The sequence below is a fragment of the Periplaneta americana genome, chromosome 2 (genome assembly GCF_040183065.1).
Source record: "Periplaneta americana isolate PAMFEO1 chromosome 2, P.americana_PAMFEO1_priV1, whole genome shotgun sequence".
Classification (NCBI taxonomy): domain Eukaryota; kingdom Metazoa; phylum Arthropoda; class Insecta; order Blattodea; family Blattidae; genus Periplaneta; species Periplaneta americana.
Genome location: NC_091118.1, coordinates 14632427 through 14658136, shown reverse-complemented (window position 1 = coordinate 14658136; position 25710 = coordinate 14632427). Strand labels below are relative to the sequence as shown.

At 33.6% G+C, this 25710-nt stretch overlaps 1 protein-coding gene across 10 annotated transcripts in view; it reads left to right on the top strand.

Annotated features, from left to right (window-relative positions):
* The window catches only part of LOC138713849 (nuclear pore complex protein DDB_G0274915-like), a 543049-nt gene that overhangs the window by 469475 nt on the left and 47864 nt on the right, over positions 1-25710 (top strand). For 3 of the 10 annotated variants that reach the window (XM_069846324.1, XM_069846316.1, XM_069846308.1), the window contains exons 9-14: positions 2435-2598; positions 4069-4298; positions 8422-8486; positions 13318-13473; positions 17808-18986; positions 24361-24414. In XM_069846324.1, the coding sequence (XP_069702425.1) occupies positions 2435-2598; positions 4069-4298; positions 8422-8486; positions 13318-13473; positions 17808-18986; positions 24361-24414 (1848 nt within the window). The remainder of the gene's footprint in view (positions 1-2434; positions 2599-4068; positions 4299-8421; positions 8487-13317; positions 13474-17807; positions 18987-24360; positions 24415-25710) is intronic. The other 7 variants (XM_069846388.1, XM_069846342.1, XM_069846332.1 and 4 more) reach the window with 6 other exon arrangements.

Here is a 25710-nt window from a genome sequence, read left to right as displayed (position 1 = left end):
CAATCGAATGCACCCACACAACAGGCAGCGAAGTTCGAGATGACGCCGAGATCTAGTAGGCTCTGAGGATGGTGTGAAGAAGCACCGAAACAGCTGTAAGCCGCACATGCTTACACAATTAACACGCATAAGATCGCCATTTAATCAATTATTTAAAACTGATTAACATTTTCGCCTATACGGCACCATCAGATATTCAAAATGTTACAACGAAATCTAAATGTAAGTCAATAACGTAATTACAGTAATAAGCATAACAATGATTTAAATAATTGATTATGAATTATATGTAATAAAATCTGATATTGGTGTGAGAAATGCTCAATTTGACTGATTTGTGTAGTTTTGCCGACTTGCTGGAATGAATGAATGCCGCACCCATTCCACACACACACAACAAGTCAAGAACCTGGTGAACAATCATAACACGGCATATCAAAAATCCGGTAACACTTTCAATATTTTATTACACAAAAAACTACTAATGATAGCACTTTCAAACACACGTCAGTTTAAAGTCAAACTCTCAAAGTTATTCAGCCGCTTAATTTTCAGCGACGAAGCGACATTCCATACGAGTGGGGAAAAGTAACAAGCACAACTGTCGTGTTTGGGGTACACAGAAACCTCACAGAATCATTGAACATGAGCGTGATTCACCAAAGGTGAATGTTTTCTGCGCATTGTCACAACGAAAACTGTACAGACCTTTCTTCTTCATTGAGGCTACTGTGACTGGACATTCATATCTGGACATATTGGAGCAATGGTTGGTGCCTCAACTTAGACAAGATCTCGATGACGATTTCATCTTTCAGCAAGATGGAGCTCCACCACATTTCCACAATGCAGTTCGTGCTTACCTGAATACGGAGATGTCTGATCGTTGGATAAGACGTGCTGGAGTAAGGGACAGATGTTTCATGACATGGCCACCAAGTCACCCGATATGACTGTATGTGACTTTTTTCTATGGGGGTATCTAAAGGACCGTGTGTTTGTACCGCCTTTGCCACGTGATTTAGAGGAACTAAAAACCAGAATTCGAGAAGCTGCCACCACGGTCACAGAGGATATGTTGAAAAGGGTATGGGAAGAGTTTGATTATCGTTTGGGCATCTGCCGAGTCACTCGTGGTTCACACATTGAATCTCTGTAAAGTGTAAACAGAACTTTGAGAGTTTGACTTTAAACTCACGTGTGTTTGAAAGTGCTATCATTAGTAGTTTTTGTGTAATAAAATACTGAAAGTGTTACCGGACTTTTGATATACCCTGTATATAGAAGATTTCAACAAATGTGTTGCATATAAGACATACACTATTACAACATTTTAATAGTAACATCAGAAATAATTGCATAATATCATGTAGAATCTGTCTCGCACAGACAATAAGTACAAATATTTCAAATATTTTACATTTTATCAATTTTAACAATTTTTATATACATATAATAGCGACATTCAACAATATGTAACATGAGTTCTATGTAATTTACATTCAAATTTATATTTCATATTTTTACTTTTCGGCAAGTCGGCAAAACTACACAAATCAGTCAAATTGAGCATTTCTCACACAAATATCAGATTTTATTACATGTAACTCATGATCAATTATTTAAATCATTGTTATGCTTATTACTGTGAATACCTTATTGACTTACGTTTAGATTTCGTTGTAACATTTTGAATATCTGATGATGCCGTATAGGCGAAAACGTTAATAAATTTTCTTCTGTAAGATGTATTAGCAAATAATAATTTGCAAAAATGATAAATCATATGACTGAAAAACTTTAAAATAAATTTATAATCTTGAACCGATTTATCTGAAAAAATAAAAAATGAATTGTACGATACTAATATTATTATGTTTGTCAGTCGATTTTGCATTCCAATTGATACGAGTTTCCTGGGTTCAAACTCATCCTAGGGCGATGGATTTTTAAGGATCCCAAATTCCTCAGCGTAATATTCATGGAAAGAAAAGTTGGAAAAAACTCTTCCTCTAAATGAGAGGGTTGCAGGTAAAAATTTACTGACCATTTTTCGCTCTCACAGAAATTTGGAGGCAGCAGAATGGACACAATATATGAGTGTCCAAAATGCGCGCGTCTTTACCTGTCCTCTACTTGTAAGTCATATAGTATCATCCATGGAAACGACATGTATTCCAAAACAGATTTAGAAGAAATATCAAAAAATATACCACGAAATCAGGAAATTAAAAGAAAAATGTTACAAAAACTGTTTTTTCTATTACCATTTACATTTTCAAAACCCTTTAATTCTGTAGACAAGCAATAACGTATTTTGGAGAACTGAATGTTTATTAGAATATGACTTGAGTGATGATAATGTTGAGTCTTAAGTCATAAATACATAATGATTTTGGAATTATGAGATTATTAACAATAAATTTATTCACAGGGTGGAACCTAGTGTGGCCCCGGTAACATATGTCCAGCAGCAACCAGCAGTTCAGGCACCAGCAAGCCAAAACGTGTATAATAATTCCCAGCGCTACGACCCCACCAACTATGATCCCTACTACAACCTGTATGACGAAGATGTGGAGCTGTACAGAGATGTCGGTAAGTCAAAATGTCTAGAAACTACTCAAATTATTCCTTCAATTAGTTCCTTTTCCCTTGGAGATATGTAACTCTCCAATAGTTATTTATGATACAAGTTCGTGAAGGTTCTCTTTTTGGCACGAGTGTAATGTTTGTAAAACTCGGCCTCCCCTCGTTTCGCAAACACACAAGGGCCAAAAAGATAACTTTACGAATGTGTATCATACAATGTTTTTTCTAAGATTTACATTAAATAAATTTTTCAAGTTGGAGAGGTTATAAGATCACAATGTCATGACTGTCTAATCAGAACCATAAGAAGTAAGTATTCATGGAATGACAACCTGTTTTATTTATGATCACGATTTCATGGCCGTCTAAACTATCACGATTTCATGGCCGTCTAAACCGGCCATAATCAACAAAGCGGTTAGAAAAAGTTGAATGCTATATCTTGCTGCAATGACTATTACATATTACGGGCTAAAATATAAATATAAATTTGTTACTTATTTGTGTTATGTGTAATATTTACATCATGAAAGATCGAAGTAATGCATTAATTTCTTACTGAATTAAATTTGTACAGTGAATATTACACTACATTTTCTTTGGCAGGGCGTAAAATAAATAGTAGTACATAAAGTGATTAGTACTTACTATTTTTTACACGTTAGTATTTTAAAGGCTCACAGCAGTGGGTAAAATACAACTTAACGCACTATTGTAGAAAAATTATTTTCTGGTTAATGTCGGATGTGGGAATCATTTATTCTTAATTTTTCATTTTCATCAATCAGAATTAGGCATTAGTGCGCATACTTCTTCAACACCCAGTACCGTCCACTTGACATGTAAATTTTTGTTTTGTAATTTATTACTATTTCAGACATTTTGTTGTTGATATTTAAAATATTTTTTGACAGCCAGTCCTAAAAGTAGAGCTCTTAAATGTTCAGCAAGCATATTAAAAATAAACTGCTATATGGTATAATATCTGTCTAATAACTTCATTTATGATTTTGACCCTTCTTGTTTTCTTTTCTATGTTTCTTAAAAACTTTCATTTCTCTTGCCTACTCCATGTCTTTCTTTGTCATGGTCCAGGTCTCAGCACCATACATAACTACAGGCATGTAATAACATTTATACACCATACTTCTGATTTCTTTTCACACATCCCAGTTCCACAAAACATGTTTTACTGTGTTATAAAATTTAGCACCCATCCAGTCCTATTAGTGATTCTTGTTGAATTTTTCCTGTGTATGAAATCCTGCTTACTAAATAATCTACTTCAACTTCTTTTATTTTATACTGAAAGTTAAACTGAAAATGTTTAACTCTATCTAATATTTTCATTTCCATTACTTAATCTATATCATTTGCTGATCTTAATAATTTCATATCTGTAATGTAAACAAAGGGTTCCTGTTCTAAAGAAATTCTAATACATCTCTCATTTCTAAACTATGTTGTCATATACAGCAGACTACAGTCAATACAACGGCAACCAGGGAAGTAGGCAGACCAACGCCAATAGCAACAACCAGCAACCAGCGTACAGAGGACAGAGTCCTTACAAGCAGGCCCCTCAGGCACCGCCCCAAGAACCACAGAGGAACGCGGCGTATGCCCAGCCCAGCTACAACAACCAGCAGGATGTGTACGTGCAGAACATCGACCCACAAGAGTACAACGAGAACTACAACACAGCTGTGAGTAGTACACAACATATTTCAAGCCACTGACTTGTACAACGTAGCTTCAACAGTCTATATTATACAGTGTGTTTCAGTGACTACGTTACAAACTTTAAGGGGCAGCAGAGGTGATTAATATGAACAATTTCCATTTAGGAACTGAGGGCCGACCTTGGGAGTTGTGGGGCCCAATTGGAAACATTATTTGGCCAGAATCTATCCCATTAAATAACATTTATTATAGACATAGGCCTATCTCTACTATACAATGAAAATCAATCAAGAAATATTTTATTTCGTGTAGAGCTGTAGACAGTTTTTCGCATCCTTCAGTTTTGTTGCTAATTTCTAGTTTGTCCCTTACTCAATTGTTTAATTTAATCAACCAAAATATTTATTAGGAAATACATGTGATTTAAAGAAAATTAAGTGTACAAATAATATGTTGATTATCTTTAGATAGTCTAGATAGTTAGAAAATCGCCTGGTTTAAGGTCTGGAAAATGGCTTAATGAAAATATTACATTTATTGTTAATCCATGCTGAATCTTTCGTACACTACTTTTAACACTTGAATATAAATAATTGATTAAATGGCGATCTTACTCGTGTAAGCGAAGTTGAGATGACGCCGAGATACAGAAGGCTCTGAGGATGGTGTCAAGTAGCACTGAAACAGCTGTAAGCCGCACATGCTTACATAATTAACAGGAGTAAGATCGCCATTTAATCAATTACTTATTTATTTTTAATCGAAATAGAAAAATTAAGAACAGAAGTATTAGGAAATAATTTATATTTTTATTTATATTAATTCTGAATGGCGGCCGGGTAGCTCAGTTGGTAGAGCAGCTGGCTACGGACTGGAAGGTCCGGGGTTCGATCCCGGGTGGTGACAGGATTTTTTCTCATTGCCAAACTTTCAGAACGGCCCCGAGGTTCACTCAGCCTTCTATAAAATTGAGTACCGGGTCTTTCCCGGGGGTAAAAGGCGGTCAGAGCGTGGTGCCGACCACACCACCTCATTCTAGTGCCAGGTCATGGAAAGCATGGGGCTCTACCTCCATGCCCCCCAAGTGCCTTCATGGCATGTTACGGGGATACATTTACCTTTTTTTATTAATTCTGAATATCACTTAACATGAATAGATAATAAAATAGCATATTATTATCACTGCTTTTAATGTGAGAAATTATCTTCTTCTGGAAAGTCTTTTTTCAGGATTTTTTCTAAGTTTAAATTCATGCTAATTTCACATTCAATCGACATAATTACCACATAATGCAAATGCTTTTGCTACACTGATCAGTTTAAGAATGGAAAAACTCCTTTCCCCCAATGCCAGAGTTGCTGGGAGTGTGACGAAAATCCGAAGGACAATAAATAAATTTGGAAATGCAATAGATCTATTGTTGCAAGCAAGAAACTGAGGCATTTTTCTGGGGTTTTTAATCTCAGATGGCAGAACTGATTTCTGTGTCAGTTTCTTCACGAAGCATGTAGCCATCTGTATCAGCCACTTTTATGTTATTCACTTACTTTCCTGTTCTAGCTCGTCAGTGCCACTTTCCAGGTCAACTGCGCATTTTCTTATAGTAGGCTACTTTTAGGTATGGGGCCTGATTGGGATAAATCAGTCCAATCGGCTTAAAGTCGGCCCTGTAGGAACCCATGTCTAGAAACATTCCGTTTGTTAGTTACAAGCCTTGATATGTGTAGTTTAGCATCAAACTCAAGGCATCTTTCTGAAATTTTATTATAGACTCCTTGCAAGAATTGAATGTTTTCCTCTCCTGTAAAATTTAGAACTTATATGTTGAAATATTTTTGCTCGGTTTAAGCCTGTGTGCTTCTTTATTGCATTTTTAGCATCATCTTTGAGTTGTTGTTGTTTTCTAATGCCAGGTGTTTGACAATAAAGTCATTTGACCTCTTGCACTCCAATATTTTTCAAAGATATTATCATGGTGAGCCACTGAAGCACAGATTTTGAGGATCATTGGAGTGAAAATGGCAAGTTGTAGCCAATTTAAGTGAACACCATATTTTAACGTTTTGGTGGCTACTTCATTCACACACAACCCACAGAATATCTGGAGGATCACACCTGCTTTGGTCGACAGGTCCATTGGACCTAGCTGGGAGATCTTGTTGATCACCAGCTTTCCCTCCTTAAGCCACTGGAGGACGATTTTAGTGCCATAGCAGGTCAGCACTAGGAACAGAAAAGTAGAAAGAGGAGGAAGGAAAGGGAACTGAACCCCTAGGCCTCGAATGCTCTAATGCCGTCGGGGTCGGAGAAAGTAAGAGTTCAGTCAGAGGACTGGATAGGAAAGGGTAAAGAGGGAATTAGGTATTGAATAGAGGAAAATTATACCAAATTCAGTCATTAACTCATCAAGCTGACCAGTGCTAATTGATGAGTAGCCCCTCCCTGTAGTTCAGCTCGTAAAATTATGCTTACTAACAGCTGCACCACGGGAAGGTAGGGATGGGACATTGGGTATTTGTCCAGGTTGGTTCCTTAAAGCCTTCAATGGGAAGGATTAATGGCTCCCCCCCCACCCCTGTATCTGACAGATACCCTTTTGCAGCCATCATCTTTGAGTTTATTCAGACATCGGATGGTTTCCATGCTCTCCTCTAGCATCTTCTAGAATTTCTAGAGCTTTATCGTATTTAACCTTTTCTTGGAGTTTTTGCAAACGTCTGGGAATAATTTTATATTATTTAAACTGACAGATCATATTTGGTTCAAAATATCGTCGGATTCACCTATAGTTCTACAGTTCTACTTATTTCATCTGATATACACTGTGTCCGGGACAAAATTTACCAATAAGAAAGTTTAATAACTCGCATAATAATGGAGATAGGAAAATGAAATTTGCGGCAAATGAAAGAGGGACATTTTAAGTTTTATGTGTGATGCTGGCAACATTTGGTCATTGCTGTTGACATAGCTGTAATTAAAATGGCGTTCACAGTGCAACAAAAAGTTCAATGCTGCTATTGGCTTGCCGAATTCAAGTATCCGAAGATAGTGGAGTGAAGATTTAGACAACAGTGGCCTGAGAAGCAACCACCAGATAGGCACACAATAACAAATTGGCATAGAAAGCTTCTTGAGAGAAAACACCACGCGGGAAGAAAGTGACAGAAGCGCAAGTCGACAGAATTCAGCAAGCTTTCCAACGGAGCCCGTGTAAGTCTGTTCGCCGTGCCAGCAGGGAACTTGCAATTCCAAAGTCAACTATCCACGATGTTCTGCACAAGAGGTTACGTCTGCATGCATACAAGATTCAATTGGTTCAAAAGTTGAAACCAAACGACTTGCCTGCACGATATGATTTCGCTAGTGACATGCTGTTGAAAATTGATATTGAAAATGGATATCTGCAGAAGGTCGTGTTTAGTGATGAGTCCACCTTCCACGTTTGTGGGATCGTCAACAGGCATAATTGTCGCATCTGGGGATCAGAAAATCCGCATGTAGTGAGGGAATTGGAAAGAGACAGCCCTAAGATTAATGTTTGGTGCAGACTTACACATGAAACTGTGATTGGACCGTTCTTTTTTGTGGAAAACACTATCAATGGAAATGTGTATCTTGATATGCTGCAAAATTACGCCATTCCTCAAATTCCACAGGGTGGACCTACAGCATGGCCTCCCAGATCCTCAGACCTAACACCACTGGACTTCTTTTTTTGGGGATACATAAAAGACATTGTGTACGAGACTGTAGTGGCAGATTTGGAGGATCTGCGTCGGAGAATTGTCGCTGCTTGTGCAACTGTCACTCCAGAGATGTTACGAAACACATGGCAAGAACTTGAATATCGCCTGGACATCTGTCGTGCTACAAGAGGTGCACACATAGAAGTTTATTAGTGGTCATTGGAAACTTTGGAAGTCCCTTTGTCAATTCCCGCAAACAGCATTTTCATCCATCAATTATTTGGTGCGTTATTAAACTTTCTTATTGGTGAATTTTGTCCCGGACACCCTGTATTAGCAAGATTGTCAATTCTGTTAGCAATATCCATTTGAAAATTTAAACTCAAAGAAGGTACAGGGACTTAACTCTATGTTAAATGAATGTTTCAAAATATATTCTTTTTTTTTTAATGACAGACTGACGATCAAGCACAATATAATCAACAAGCTGCAGCTAGACAGCCCAATAAGTCGCCAACTCGGTGAGTGATAGAACTTCAACACCTTTTAAAATTTATATGCATGTCAAACTGAGGCCATGGGTGATGTTGTACATGTGTTTTGTGGTTTTATATTGGAAGGGTGCGAAGATTCATAATTAAGGTGACAACATGAAACTTATATGCTAAATAAAGAGAATTTTCCACTATGTACAACTTAATTATACAGTGAGCTGATTCTTAATTAACAATATCTAGCTTAAGTTACTTCAGTAAAGAATACCGGTATTTAATGTTAATGAAGTTACTATGTAGTGTTACAATTAATTTAATATTCAAATACCGGTACCACATGCAGAAGTTATTATATTTATGGTTAAAAAAATTGAAGAGAAAACCACATTAATTGTAAATCTTCAAGCATGTATGTTTTTGTTTACATTGTATTAATTTAATTAATTTTGAGTGCAGCAATGATGTTGGATTGGTATGGGGTTAATGATAATGAATAATGGTATGGTATAATTATTTCAACATTTATTTCACAGGAGCTGAGGTCTACGGAGTATAAATGTACTATCACTTTAATATTGTATGCCAACTTCAAAAGCCCTTCAAGATATGTTGAAAGATATTGCTTCTTCAAAAACTGATTCATGCATTTATATAAACTGTAAATAATATTCATTTACACATATTTACACATATCTACACTTACTATAATTTTGTTCCTGGTTGGGGCAAGTTACCCGGTTGAGGTTTTTTCGGGGTTTTCCCTCAATCCAATATGAGCAAATGCTCGGTAACTTTCAGTGCATGGACCCCGGACTCATTTCACCGGCATTATCACCATCTCATTCAGACGCTAAATAACCTGAGCTGTTGATAAAGCGTCGTAAAATAACTTATTGCAATAAAAATAATTTTGTTACAGTAGAAGTCAAACATCACACTAAAGTGAATAAATATCCCGAACTAAAAGAGTCCCAATCATTGCCTTCGTAATGATATAATTTACCATTACGAAGATCTTTATAGTAGACAGTGACTGCATTTCATTCAAAACCACAAGTGCATAAATGTAATCAATCAATCTGTCGACCTGGTTGGCGAGTTGGTATAGCGCTGGCCTTCTATGCCCAAGGTTGCGGGTTCGATCCCGAGCCAGGTCGATAGCATTTAAGTGTGCTTAAATGCGACAGGCTCGTGTCAGTAGATTTACTGGCATGTAAAAGAACTCCAGGACAAAATTCTGGCACATCCAACGATGCTGATATAACCTCTGCAGTTGCGAGCGTCGTTAAATAAAACATAACATTCATTAACATTCATTCAATCAATCTTCTTAACGTATCCAGCTGTTTGCTGACAACATAAAGTCCACTATAGTCCACTGTAGTCTATTCAGTTGTTGTTTTTCACGAGAAATGAGGGGTATTTTGATCGGTGTTCATTATAGATGCCTGTTGCCAGTACCCAGAGTTGGGGTGTAGTGCATAAATGTAATAATAAAACAGATGTTATTTTACCTCTGAACTCTGTGATCACAGAAAAGTCATTTAGTTAGAGATCAGCAAACTTAGAGCTTTGATTCTTGATAAAATGATACTGGTGATGACAATTCTTCTGGAAAAACTAATATCCATTACCAATTAATTTAAGTAGGCCTACTTGTATACTTAATAAAAATAAATGTGGAATTAAAATAAGTGCTGCTATGCAATTTTTAAGCATTTAATGCTGACACGTACTCTGATTTAAAGTAATTTGGCAATATGGAACTTCCGAAACGTATTTTGTTGATCTTTTACGGCCATTTTTTTAGTAAAGATATTTAACTTGCGTAATCTGTGATATAAAGCAATGTTAAAATTTATTTTGAAAACATTTTTCCTCAAAGCTCCCTTTTTTGCCTATAATACAAGTGTAAATTTCGTAAAAACGTAAATTGTTTCAGGCATTAATTACGAAACATTACGTAGGCCTATTAATAATACAATCTGTTTAAGTCATTCCACAGTAGTGGAATAAGCGAAAACCCGCTGGATACGAGGAATGTAATGGTAACCCTAGTTTTGTGTTAGCATTAGTGTACCTAAACAACCATTCACGAAAGATTACAAATTCCTCTTGATGTAGGGACAGTGACGGACTAGTTGGAGTGAATTTAGAGGAATCAATAGAAAGAGAGAAACCCAAATAATAATAATAATAATAATAATAATAATAATAATAATAATAATAATAATAATAATAATAAATGATAGAAGACATTAAGATATATGGGTCATATGAAGAGACAAAGAGGAAAGCAGAAAATAGGAAAGACTGGAGAATGCTGGGTTTGCAGTGAAAGACCTGGGCAGAACACTATGAATGAATGAATTAAATAATAATAATAATAATAATAATAATAATAATAATAATAATAATAATCTTTTAATTGGTTATTTAACGACACTGTATCAACTACTGCTGTAGGTTATTTAGTGTTGATGGTATTTGATGATAGCGAGATGGTATTTGGCGAAATGAGGCCGAGGATTCGCCGTAGATTATCTGACATTTGGCTTACGGCTGGGAACAACGTCGGAAAAAACCCAACCTAGTAATTAGTCCAAGTGGTAATCGAACCCACACCCGAGTACAACTCTGGATCGCAGGCAAGCATCTTAGCTAACTGAGCTATGCCAGTGGCCAATAATAATAATAATAATAATAATAATAATAATAATAATAATAATAATAATAATAATAATAATAATAATAAGTGAACTTACCCTTTCAAATAAGATGCTGAACTGTCTCTCATTCTATCCAAGGTGTAGATCCACATGTTTTATTTTATTATAGGACACTTTAATTAAAGTTTATTTGTGTAATTTCTTATTGCCAATTTCAGGTAATCATTTCTTTAGGGTTGTCTTGGTATAGCCGACTTAGCAGCATCTGAAAAAAAAAATCGGGTGGAATAAGATTAGGAGATCTTGGATGCCATAGTCTTTTATATTTTTGTGTACATTTTTACGTTTCTTTCTTAATCATGATATGATTTGCAAATCTAGTCTTTCAGGTGAAGCTTCCTGTAAAGCAGATTTGAATAATTTCAAGGGAAAAATTGTTCCGGGATCGATACCCGGCCCCGGAACAATTTTTCCCTTGAAATTATTCATGATATGATTTGTTCGTATTAAGGCTATGGATCTAACGTCTACATTTTTACACCAATTAATTTGAAATTTTTAAGTACATATTTCTTACAACGTGGACATTAAATACACAAATTTTCACTTTGATATTCCAACTACTTTATTTACAATTAATTTTTTTTAATACTGAATTATAATTGTCCCAATTTTCAAAGTTTACTTAATTTTCCTTTAAATTTATATTTAATTTATTTCTGATAGATGTATGTAAAATATGACACAAGCTTTTCATATTTTTTCAATTAATTTTATAGAAAAAAATATTTACTCTTTTAGTTGTTAATTTTTCAGTTTTTTTTAAATTTATCACATCCTTAATACTTTGAATACTTTCAATAGCAGAAGAAAACACATGTGTCAGTTTACTTCACATGCTTTTATGGATTTATGTGCAAAATTTCACTGAGATTGGATAAAAACTGCATTCATTAGAGCATATTCAATGTTACAAAATTTTAAAAATTGAAAAATCGAGAAAACGAGTATCAAAGTACAGCATGTATATGATATATACTATCGATATCCTTCCTTCCTGTACAGTTCTAACACACACATTCTTCTTCTACATAACAGCACGAAATATGAACTGAATGAAGAGTAAAATTAGTTAGAATGAAGAACAAAGTCAGTCAGAAAGACAGCTGAGTGTCAGTTTAAAGGGCTGCAGCTTCATGCACACGCAGGTCTCTTTAAATTCGTCTTGAGGGGCTTTAAATTGTCAAAGGGCCAAAATAAGCACAGATTTAGAAAACAAAACATTATTTTATTTTTTAGAGTTAAAAATAAAATTTTCATTTTTTAATGGTTCTTTCATTATTTTCACCAATCCATAGCCTTAATAAAATCCCCAAAAACTGAAACAGGAATAGGCCTATCATAATATTATTTTATTTACATGTTTTGCAGATTTAAGGCTATATCTGTATTTAGGATTTATAGCTAAATAAACATTAAGTTCATACTTTACAAAAATCATGAAGTTACTGTGATTTAAAACTGCTTTCATTTTGAAACACAAAGTTGAAAAATAGAAAAAAAACTCTGAAATTGAATTTCACGTAACAATCTGAATGGAAATAACAATCTTGTCTGAAAAAACAGGTGCAACATTAATACAAAACTCTTATGATCATCTAATATGCATATTTATGACATAAACTAATAGTTTTATAATTAACCAAAGGAGTAATATCTTTCAATTCCTTTAAAATATTATTATCGAGACAGGACAGACGCAAATAAGAAATAATGAGTTTGGACAAAAGAACTGAAATAATTACATAAAGATTTAAGAAAAGCTATATAACAGTACTGGTAAATACAAATACAATCAACAATTCTTGAAAATGTTTCAGAAATACCGTTTACACATTTTGATTTTAACTTATTAATTAAGATAAAACTGATTTATCAGTTAAAGTTTATAAAATTGTTCTTGCTTTTAAGTACTGTATTTTAAAAAATGTATTAAGATAATTATTAAATTCATATTTCACAGATTAAAAAAATGACAGTCATGCTTCTCATGAACACATTACCAATCCTCTTTTGTCCCTACTCATTATTATCCATGTTTTGTATAATAAAGCCTTTGAAGTTGGATAATGTATGACATGAATGTTATCAGCTTGTATTTGTTCCGGGCTTGATTTTCTCATGTGCAGCAGCGACAGGAATGAGTTGAATTTTGCTCCGCAAACATCGAGCACTACTTCAACAACCATTCCTCCTACCACAACAATCACCACAACTACCACGACACTAAGAACTACCACAGCACCATCAACCACTACTACCACTACCACAGTAGTACCGCCAAGGTATCGCTCTGAAATTTGAGCACGAAACACTTAAGTAAATTAAAAAAAAAAAAAATTAAATCTTGAAACGAATTTAAAATGTTGTCCCTCGTGAAAATATCAATTGGAGTTAATACAGGTATAAGTAAAATCTTCCATCATTTAGTAGTTTTCAACATCACCAATTATGGCATAGTTGTATTCATAGAACTTATAAATATAAATATAAAAACAGTCTTATTCCTTATTTTTCATCACATTTACTGTAAAATTGATATGGTATCAATACTGTTTCCCATAAAAATTTTAAAGAACAATAAAACTGCTACTAGAATTCATAAATAATTTTAGAAATATTTTATCAAAAAAGAAAGCTACTTCCAGCCTTGTTTTTAACGTAGCTTTAGTATTTATTGTCATTCAATAAGGGTTGGGAAGTTCATGAAGAGGTTCACTGCATTTCTGAAAACGACTCTCACAGAAGAGCGGATATAACAGCAATAAACAGACAACAACAAAAGGCTATTATCCCAGATCCAACTATACGCATGGAGAGAGATCTAAACCAAGCTCATCAGGTTGATCATGAAAAGAGGGCCATTTATGAACCTTGTATTCCCTACCTTAGTGCCAAGTATAACATCCCTCTCTTCAATTGGTCAGTGACAGGTTTACTTTTTGGTGCTCGGAGTTCTTTACCAAAATTTACATATAATTTTTTAAAACAATTATCAATACCGTCTTTTGAGCTACCGGGTAGCTCAGTTGGTACGTTTAACCAAAGGTTCCGGGTTCGATACCTGGCCCCGGAACGATTTTTCCCTCGAAATTATTCATCTTCTAAAATTTTATTTTATAATAATGGATAATCAACCGTGCTTAATTATTATATTTTATTTTTATAACAATATTCATATTTAATTAATTATATTTATTTGATATTAATTTCCGGATCCTCGTAGTCATCCTTAATTAAGGCTGGACTATTTATTTTGCTCTCTCTCATGAGGTTATAATAATCTACTGGAAGAGAATCATTGTCATTTAAATCAAAACTAACCATCAAATATGTATATGCAATTTGTTGAAAAATCACATCTGTTACTCTATGTATCATAGTGTATCACATACATTGTTCCACTTACGTCCTAAATATGGGATTTCAATATTCAATGTGAGTGAAATTCGTGAATTCCCACCAAATACTAAACGTCAGATTAAAAATAACTACAATTTGTTTTAGAAGACAAGTATTTTATGATCACAACGCAACACAACAAATTCTCATGATAAATTCAAACGACATTGTCTGAGCTATATATATGCATTGAATTTATTATAAAATATGACGCAGATTCATATATAAACAAAGAAAAATTTTGGCTACATTTACCTTATCTATCTTTATTTTTATACAAGATAAACTTATTTCATTATGTTCATGCTCTAAACATACCTGTCATTAACAATTTTACTTTATTCGAATGTTTCATTCACCATTCGCTCTTTCTTCACCCATTACGTTTATGGAACTTCACATCCAATATTCATGAATTTTCTAAATCTGTAAAAGCAATTAGGTCTATCAAAATAGTTTCACAAAACAATTCCGTGACTTAACTACCTCTGCATTACAATAGACCTACATGAAAGTATATTTAAACATAATTATAATATATTATTATGAATTCTTTCTTGTATTTGCAATCCCATTACCTAAATTGCGGAGAAAATCTTAGATTCTCTAATAAACAAAACCTTAAAAATCTGTGATGATTTTTTGCGCCATCTGATAACATGAATAAAAGTATTAGTCCTATATTTTATATGCCTAAAAAACTTCTTCCATCCCATTCCACAAATCAACCATCAGCACTAACTATAAATTTTCATACAAAGAATTCCATATGCTTTTATACATTGTTACATTTCTGCAAGATGATGGAAGTTAATGCTTTTATCACTAAAGCCTCCAACTTAATAGTTTTCACCAGGGACTCTAAAATCCGAAATTTAAGGAACTTACTTTCCTTTTGTATAACTGTTCCTTTATTAATCATACAGTCTTATCTAATTTCTTCCTTTCAGCCCAGTATTATATCCTTCGACTTTCACTGACATCTATTATCAATTAAAGCAACTTCATAGCATTTATTCAAATGAATCATTAATAGATCATTTTATGTAAAAGTTGGACAACAACAAACATAAAAGCATTGAAATAAAACGCCAAAAAAATACGTATATATACATATTCAATACAATTAATCAAAAGTTTTTCTTCAAATATATATTTAAAACAATGTTTTTGTTTCGATTTAGTTAATTATCGACATTTGTCAAAAATAAAATAAAAACTTTTATTTACAACAAATTGTAAAAACATAACGCCAATTAATTTATTAATATGCATATGTATTATATACAGTATATAAACAATAAGCAATCAATTTGTTTGCTTTGGTCTTTCAAATTTATGTTAAATTAATAACTATCTAAAAATTAATGTTACTTTCATTGTACTTCTGTAACCCTGAATGACGCAAAGAAGGTATCATTTATAAAATACAGAATAAAAAAAATAACAGTGGAGAGTTTAATATTAACTTTTTAAGTATTTTTCACCTAATAAATAAATACATTTCTGTCTAAATGAAGTAAAATTATTTAAATAGTTTTGGAACACAATTACATTTTCTACATTTTTATATTGGCAATGTTTGGTGCTGTCCAATCAAACAATTAAAGACAAAAACAAAACTCTCGATATGCCCTTTTCTACAATTGTTATATGTAACAGCATAATTGTACACATTTATACATTTTTTATTGTGCTAATGGATAATTAAGAAATATCTGAAGTACCTATTTAAACTATAGAATTACTAATTAATTAACTAGCGGACTTACTCGTGTTAACTATGTAAGATTTGTGCGGCTTACAGCTGTTTCAGTGCTTCACGCACCATCCTCAGAGCCTACTAGATCACAGCGTCATCTCGAACTTCTCTACCTGTTATGTGGGTGTGTTTGATTGTTGTAAGGTGTTGAAGAGTGAAGTCAAATAGTGTGTGTGTACTGAACACACCCACATAACAGGCAGAGAAGTGCAAGATGACGCCGTGATCTAGTAGGCTCTGAAGATGGTGCGTGAAGCACTGAAACAGCTGTAAGCCGCACAAATCTTACATAATTAACACGAGTAAGTCCGCTAGTTAATCAATTAATTATTTCAAGTGTTAAAAGTAGTGTACACAAGATTCAAAATGGATTATATAGAATTACACATTCACGTACTAAATTCGATCTGCAAAAGTAGAAAGTACATATGAATTTTTCATAGTAAATTTATGCCTGTACATTATTACAATTCTCAAGCTATTGATAAATTCTTTTTTAAGGAATGCAATAAATTCATTTAATTTTCTAAAACAATCATATTACTTGCTTGCGCAGAATTTACTTTTTCGCATTCTTTTTAAGTGATAAAATATTAATTTTAAATATATATTATGTGCAATGCAGCTATAAAAAATGATTTAATATTCATAAAATTCCACAGAGAAAACAAATATATAGCTGAGCTATTCAAAACCATGTGCTGCCATGGTAACATAGTAGGCCTACCTACTATAATATTTCCGAAATGTCATAAGCTGTTACAAATTTGTATAAAGGGGCATATTGAAGAGTTCTATGTATATAATGTAGGGGCTGGGCTTTTAATACAAGTTAGCTTTCAACTCTAAAATTGATATTAAGTATTATTATTAATGTTCCATCACTCAACAGAAAATAACACACTTAAGAACAATATGTGACAGAGATATCAGAAAATAAATTACGGTATAAACAAGCACATTTTTATTTGATCCAAATTTAGACCTCAATTATGAATATTGCAAACTGAATTGCAATTGTGAAATTTACTATCAAAAGACCACAATTACATTTTTGTGAATATACTACCGTTATATGGCTATAAGCTCTACATTTAAAGAATGTATTTAAAAGACACATACTGGTCTGACCTGGTTGGTTGCTATATTGCCAGATATAATGGAAAAGTCATGATAGCAGTGAGTTGTTAATCTGTCAATTCACAACACGGAAAAACTATCTAACTGATCGCTGAACAAGAAAAAAGAGGCGTTTTATGCGTGCGTGAACAAGCTCCCTACTGCAATAAACATTTAGAAGGCAGTGTGAACAGAGCTTTTAACTTTCGGTCACAGAAATTTCTGTCAAAGAAAGTTGTAATAAGTTGAGTGATGAGGCATTATATTTAGTGATTTGAGATGAAGATTGTAGAGGAGCTCTGCTCATTTGTTTTTATGGCTCGTGTCCCTCTACAGACAACAGACGAGACTTAGAGAGGATCCTACAACCACCACAAACACCAACAAGTACAATGCAGTGCTAGCAGCTATTGCCACTTCGTCACCTAACGAAAGGCCAAGTGTGCGGACAACCACAACTCATTTCCCGAGTATCCCTGACTTCGACACTCCTTACCTCCTCACCCTGCAGGACTCCACAGCCCAACCCAGCTCAAGGCAGGCCAGCACTACTCTTACTAACACTGTGTCTCGTCAGAGAGACACCCAACAGCCTAAATCTCGAAGAATAACATTAACTTCAGCTATCTCACTTGATGATCCTTTCTCAACTGCAGCAAAATCAAACCAACCTTCCAGGTCCAGGGGCTCCCCACAGAGAATTTCTATAGATCTCTCTACAGAAACTGCAACTGGGAGAAGAGGGTCAGAAGTGATCTCTCTCAGTGCCCCCCTGTCAGGAACTTCGAGGGCAAATCCTCCTTCAAGAGGTCAGGAAGGCAATGCTCGCCGTACTGCCACAAAGTCATTTACAGTTATAGATAACACTGACTCCAACAATAAAGCTTTCTCATTAGACGCAGAGATTAAAGCGATTGAGAATTCATTTGCACAGAATTCAGGGCAAAGGCGAGGCGAAGAACGATCTCGTGGTTCTTCTTCGAGATCTGATTCAACAAGAACTCAAAATCAGAGAGGTTCAGTTGAGCCGGTGCAAAGAGCACGGCTTGTATCAGACACTGCAGCCTCACCAAATAACGTGCGTGCCCCACAGGATTCTAGCAGTAGTAGAAACCCAGCAACTCCTCCCAGAACTCCTCAGGCCAGACAACCTGAAACCCCTTCACCTCGATCTGCCCCGGAGGTTACCACACGCTCTAGCCCCCGAACAGCTAGCAATGAGATTGTTTCGTCTCCCTCTATCAGAATTTCCTCTACCTCAAGAGGAAGTGAGGCACAGAAAGAACCTCCGCCAACGTCCTCTCCCTCTGCCTTGAGATCCTCCTACCGAGCAAGCCTGGTTGAGCCTGATGACGTCCACTCTGGGCTATCCCGTAACTCTATTGTCCAACAATCAGATGTCCCCACCAACGCTAGAACAAGGTCAAGAGGCGGTAGCCAAAGGAAACCTACGTCTTGTGCTGATGCTGTAGATTCCAACTCGAACGCAGGCTGCGACGAAAAACCACAAATTAGGTACAATTTGTGTGATATTTATGTCAGAAAACGAAAGCCAAATTAAAGAGTCCACTATGGAGATTGACGGAAGTTATTCAAAATGTAGATATGGTATCTGTTTAAATTATTTCCTTGTTTCATATATATTTTTTTGCGGGGTTATAAAAGAGGTAAAGCAATTTGGCGCGAGACTTCTTTTTAGTTCTGCACTGTCATAGAAACATCCAACGTTTCGGAGCTTTCTATCATCTCCATCATCAGAACAAGTAAGAAAAAGGAGTCTATCTGTTAAATCCTGAAGAAAACTTTGGGTAACGAATCCAAGAGATAGGCTCTGTTTTTCTGCTTTCTCTGAAGTTTGAAATGCTGGATATTTTTAACATATGACATGGTGCAAAAACCAAAAAACCTCGCATCGTGTTGAATCCCGCGCAATTCTTAATTCATATTTCGTTAAACAATTCCGTGCATTATCAATATCTTATATTTAAACTCAATCAAAAGACTATTTAAATTCTTCTTTAAACTTAAAATATTGAAATGAACTTATATAAATACCTGTAATTTACTTTACTTCCAAGTTTAAAGCGTTCATGTTTCTATCTATCTTTTCACAGTTATATAACAACATACACGATGAACAAAATTTCGTTATGCCTACTAAGCTTACTATGCTACTATGCAGTATTTATTTTTCAATCATAAATTTCTGCAAAATAAAACGATATTTAGAGTGTCCAGGAAATATGTACAGTAGTGGCAAAAAAAACCGAACCGACCCTTGTAGCTGATTTCAGAGCCTTGTTCACTCCAGAGCACGATAGACTGGTAACTAAGACTTTCGTGGTTCGAATCCTCCTGGGAAGAAAACTTTTTTTTGTTCCTTATTCATATTTATTCTCAGAAGTAATAATTGTGGAATGTAGTTTTTCCATTTTTGCTGTTCTAAACTGTTATGCACACTTGATTTCCGGATAGATGTCTCACGGACAGTTTGTCTGACAGATTTCCAAGGACGACAGTGAAAGAATTTCAAGGACCTGGTTTGTTTTCTCTAGACCAATAGCTGAATTCAGTCTTCTTGTACATAATTTACTTACACTTTGTACTGTACCATGAGTCACAAACTTATCGTGTATATGCAAGAGTGAGAGTCTTGTAGGTGGATTTGTGTTGTCTTTGGCCCGAAAACATCTCTGAATTTCATTAATGTTTTCCATCACCCAATATCAATCAATCAATCAATCAATCAATCAATCAATCAATCAATCTTCTTAATGTATCCAGCTGTTTGCTGACAACATAAGGTCCACTATATCATCCAATATGTTTTCAATACAAATTTTCTTTGTTCCAATGTTAGTTTTGGGCCAGCCATGGTTGCTTGTTACTCTTCATCTTAAAAAAAAAATTACTTATTTAGAATCAAAGAGTGTATACATATTTCCTGGACACTATGTATAATTGCAGGTACTCTTTGTTCACATCAACCACACTAGTAAATAAATCATGCTTCCGGTTGTACATTCCTTATGTTGATGTAGTATTCATTTACTATCAGAACAAAGTCATAAAATGGATCCAGTAAATTCCACATCAGTAAGAGGCGAGAATAGTTCATTCAGAAAGTTTCCGTGTTTTATCTCGCATCATGATATCTTCCAAGTGTTTTCAGTCAGAACACAGACTTTGTATTACTCAATGTTACAGTTTATCATAGTAGAGAAGTGTCATGAATACACCTAAAACAATTTTTCTTATATTTGTAACTGATTTCAAAATTCAATTATTACTACAAGCAAATATACATATAAGATATGCCATCAGAGGACAGAACAATGTTGTCTATTTACAGCTGCCTACATTTTTCATCACGTGGTTCACATTTACATACACAAAAACATGAACGCGACTGAATTGATAACAATATTCAATTCTAATTCTACTTCTAATGTATTAGATGATTAAAAAATTGCCAAATAGTAATATCAAAGTTTCTTTCACTTGGTAATTTTTAAATTAATTATACAAAATGTTTCAGAAATAATGTAATTATAATAAAGGATGCATTCTGTATCCAAATAGGTAGACATCATACATTGAAATTACAACATAAAAGAGATTTTTAATAAGAAAATGGTGTAATGTGAAATATTTCAATGAAACCAGAGAATGGTAAACAGTGGACTAAATATTTATAAAACAAATAGTTTAAGAATAAAAATCGGAACAATAAAATAAATAAAATTTAATATAACACAATTTTACAAAGTTCTTTGAACTACTAAATGACATCTGTGTATTGTTGAATATCTCTTGGTATCGAGAATTCTGTTTTCTTAGCAATTCATTTCTATTTTCCAAGTTATTGAGCCTGTTTGCTATTTTAAAGTTGTCATACCTATTTCTGAAACATTCTGTATACAGTGAAACCTCTCCTTACGGACACCTCCAAGATACGGATACTCCTCAAATACGGAAAGATTTTTATGTCCGAACTTAAATAATATAAAAATAATGATAAATTTAACTCTCATTTACGGACACTCTCAGACACGGACAGGGACAGCTGTTTCACAGTCCTAAAGCGGTTCGCGCAATACCGGGCAGAACTCTAAGCACAACCCGCTGCCGTCATCCAGACTGTAGCGAGCTTGAAACACTTGGACACGTGCTTGGACAATGCCCCAAAGGCGAGCTGCTGATCAATGCTAGACATCATCGTGTACAACATGCTTTGGCGATATTGTTAAAAACTTTAAATTGGGAGATTCATGAGGAAGTACATTGTGTATCATCAGATGGTTCTTTTAGACGGGCAGACATTATTGCTATCAACGGACGCTTAAAACGGGCTCTTGTTCTTGACTCTACTATCCGTTTCGAAAGAAACCTAAATCAGGCCACCGAAGTTGATACTGAGAAGAAGTCCATATATGAAGCTTGTCTGCCTTATCTTTCTCAAAAGTTCAACGTCCCTCTTAAACAATGGTCTGTCATTGGTTTGCTGTTTGGCAGTAGAGGTTCAATCACAAAATTCGCGTGGAATTATCTTAAGAAACTTCACATTCCTTTTGATTCTGTAATGTCTATTCTTATAAATATTATCAAGGATTCTCTTCAAATATTACATCATCATCTCTATTTCAATTAATCAACTTATATTTGCCTTCAACAATTAACTTTCTTTTTTCTTTAATGTATCACATCACATTATATTGTACATGTTTATTGTATTCAGGACCCTTGTGGTCACTCAAATTCTTTGAGCTGATATCTATAATTTAGAAATTTATTATTACCTCCTGACTGCGGCCAGAACTTGGATTTCAAGACCAAATGTGTTACAAAAATGAAAAATTTAGTTCTGAGAACTGTACAGAAATTCCTTAACATAACAGAAGACAATAAGGGTCTCGTAGGCTACCACTAGCCCAGCCGGCTACCTCTTGTTTGCTGGAAGCGGGTGGATAAACAAACTCATCAAACTTAACCTGTCTGATGGGTCCAAGGTTTCCGCGATCGTGAAATTGAATTCGACACATGATAGGGTTAGTAGGATTATTCTCTTCACTTCAATCAGTTGTTCTGTTTCGAGAGACATGGCACCTAACGTAAAGGTTAAATTACAGTACTGCATAACTGTAGACCTAGAATAAAATTGCATGGCACAGTAACTTACTATATTTTTCTTTTTCGGTTTTATCTACTGTAGTTCAAAGTTGCAAAGAATTTACTGTAGTACAGTATACTGTATTTAGAATTAAACTACAGTAATACATTTCATTTAAAGCGTGAAGGGATACATAATGCATATTATAAATTTACTGTTAGATTGGGGAGCCTCCCTCTCAATAAAGGACACCTCCCAGATGCGGACAGATTGTTACGTCCCTTCGATGTCTGTAAATGAGAGGTTTCACTGTACCTCGAAAAGTTAATAAATTATTGTAAAATTTTTATTTTAAAGATATAAAGAAATCTATTAATTGTTATTTATGCAAAATACAGTCACATGAACAGGTACATTTTTTGTATTTTAACGCAATTACTAAATTTATTTATTTATTTATTATTTTGCTAATAATTGTAACATAAAATATAATATATACAGAAAAACTTTAGCTCACCCCTGAAAGAGTAGAACTCGTGCTCAGGGGCGGATTCCTTAATTGAAATTAATAATTATACAATACAATTTGTCTTACGTCTACTGTACAATTATAGTACATAAATTTAAATTTACAATTTTTCAATTTTTATAAAATCCATACATAACTTTTTAAATTTAATACTAGAATTATTAAAATTGACAAGATTAGGATATTTAAATATAAATTTGTTATATATTCTTGGGCCTAAATTACTACTATGATTAAATACTGTAACAGTGTTGCATTTTGGTTCAAACAATCTTAAAAAATTGATACCTTTTGTTTCATAACTATGAGAATACAATTCAAAATTATTTCGATTTTTATATATGAATTTTATTAATACAATATAATAAATTTGTCTTACGTTAAGTTCATTAAAGTCTAGAAACAAATTTTGAGGTGGCAAATCAATAGATTTATGAAGACATATTTTAATTATTTTCTTCTGTAATAAATAAAGTGGATTAAAATTGGATTTAAATGAGCTACCCCATCCTATAATTCCATACATAATTACCGATTGAAATAAAGTTAAATATATTGTGCGTAATAAACTTATTGACAAGTAATTCCTCAATAAAACAAAATAATATACTACTTTACATAATTCATTACAAAGGTAATTAATGTGTTGGTTCCATTTTAAATGATTATCGAAAATTATGCCTAAATACTTAACTTCAGAGGACTCTTTAATAATAGGACATTTACACTGTATAAGACAACAATCAGAATTATGTAATTTAATACTTAATATAGATGTAGGAGGTTTGTTACATTTTTCAGATAATGAGAATGGAATAATTATGGTTTTATTTTCGTTGATAGAAAGATAATTTATGTCAAACCACTTTTTTATTCATTTAAGTCCATTAAATTAATAAAAAAAATGGTTTGATATCGTTGATCAATTTTTAACAAGAAAACCATGAAATAATTCCAACAATCTCCATATGGAATTTCCAACCACTAATGAAAAAGCAAAAACGTTTTAGAAACAAAGGAAAGTTAATCTTAAAAGCAGTGAATTGAATAATTTCAAAATTATATAGTCTATAGATTAACTATCATTACACAAACGGCATTTCAATTTTGAATTAATTACAATTTTCAGAATAATTCGTAAATGTATTTTTGTCAGCTATTAGTTATAGGAAAATGGGGATGCTTTCAGTTATGCTTTTCTTATTTACTCTTGAGTTATTCTGTGTTTCTTTACTTCTTTCTCCTGGCAGAGTAAGACCTACAACAGCTTCCCCTGACAGTCAGTCGACCCCTGCTCCTGCCAGGTATGACAGTGTTGCAAAGCCACTCTTCAATGCTTAAAAGATGCTTCTTGTATGGCCCTTGGGTTGGGGGGAATACGCAAATATCATCTAATTATGGCTGTCTTTGCTTGCTTGCCTGTTTGGAATGTTGAATTAAATATTTATATTCCAATGCATGATAATGTTCATACATTGATTTGAACATTACATTAATTACAGATCTGTGACAAACATCAATATTTGCATGACCTCATATGCTGCAGACCAAAAATATATTGCTATATATGCTTAATCACTTCAGCTATATCATATTTCTTCTGAGCAACAACAACAATAAGTCTTCCATCTCCCCCACTTCATTTTATGGGCAATATCGTAATCTTTCTATAAAATTCTTTAGGTGTTTCAAGATTCCATGCATTACAATTAAGCTGTATAGATGAAAATTCATAACGAATATCATTATCATATGTTTAAATATGAATGAAAGAATTTGATTTGTTTAGGAAGATATTAGTTAACATTCTTATTCATATTTCAATAGAAATCAAAGTTAGAATCTAAATTTCATTACAAGTAGATAGTTATTAAAAAATAAGACTTTCAAATAGGCACATAAAGGAAAGTATGCCTTGACTGAAAGATATGATTGTATAAACAAATAATAAAAAACGCTTTGATCATTGTTTTTACAAGTAAGTTAGAAATAAATATTTTTCATTTCCTCTATTAAAATCTATCCATCTATATACAAACTACTAGATAGTAGGTACCGGTATTTACATTTTAAAGAAATGTTTGAAGTCTTGTTAAAATTAGTCAAATGTATCTCAGATAAAGAATAAAACAGCTTATAAACAAACAAATTTTTAAACAAATGTTGAAATCTAATAAAAGTTTAAATAAAGACACAATATATAATTGCTCCCAATATTGTTTTATAAATACACGAATCTATGTCTCCAATCATATACGAGTAAATTAATAGAATTATAAATTTCAGAGGTTATAACAATAATTTAGACACAAACAATTGAAAATAAAAACAAAAGATAGCAAATAATTCATTTTATGGTTTACAAACACGTATTTAATTGCGTACAAATATAAAAAAATAAATGTCTCTTTTCAACAATGGAAAAGAACATTCCTCCTCCAAATTTCGTATGAATGTATTATGAAAAAAATTTAATCAAGAAACAAATTAATTCAGATAACAACCAACAATGAACATTTGTTTAAATAAAAGCAAAGAAATTGGCAATGTGTTTTAATTGTTCAAATACAAGCAGGCAGGCACAATGGCAACACTGATGA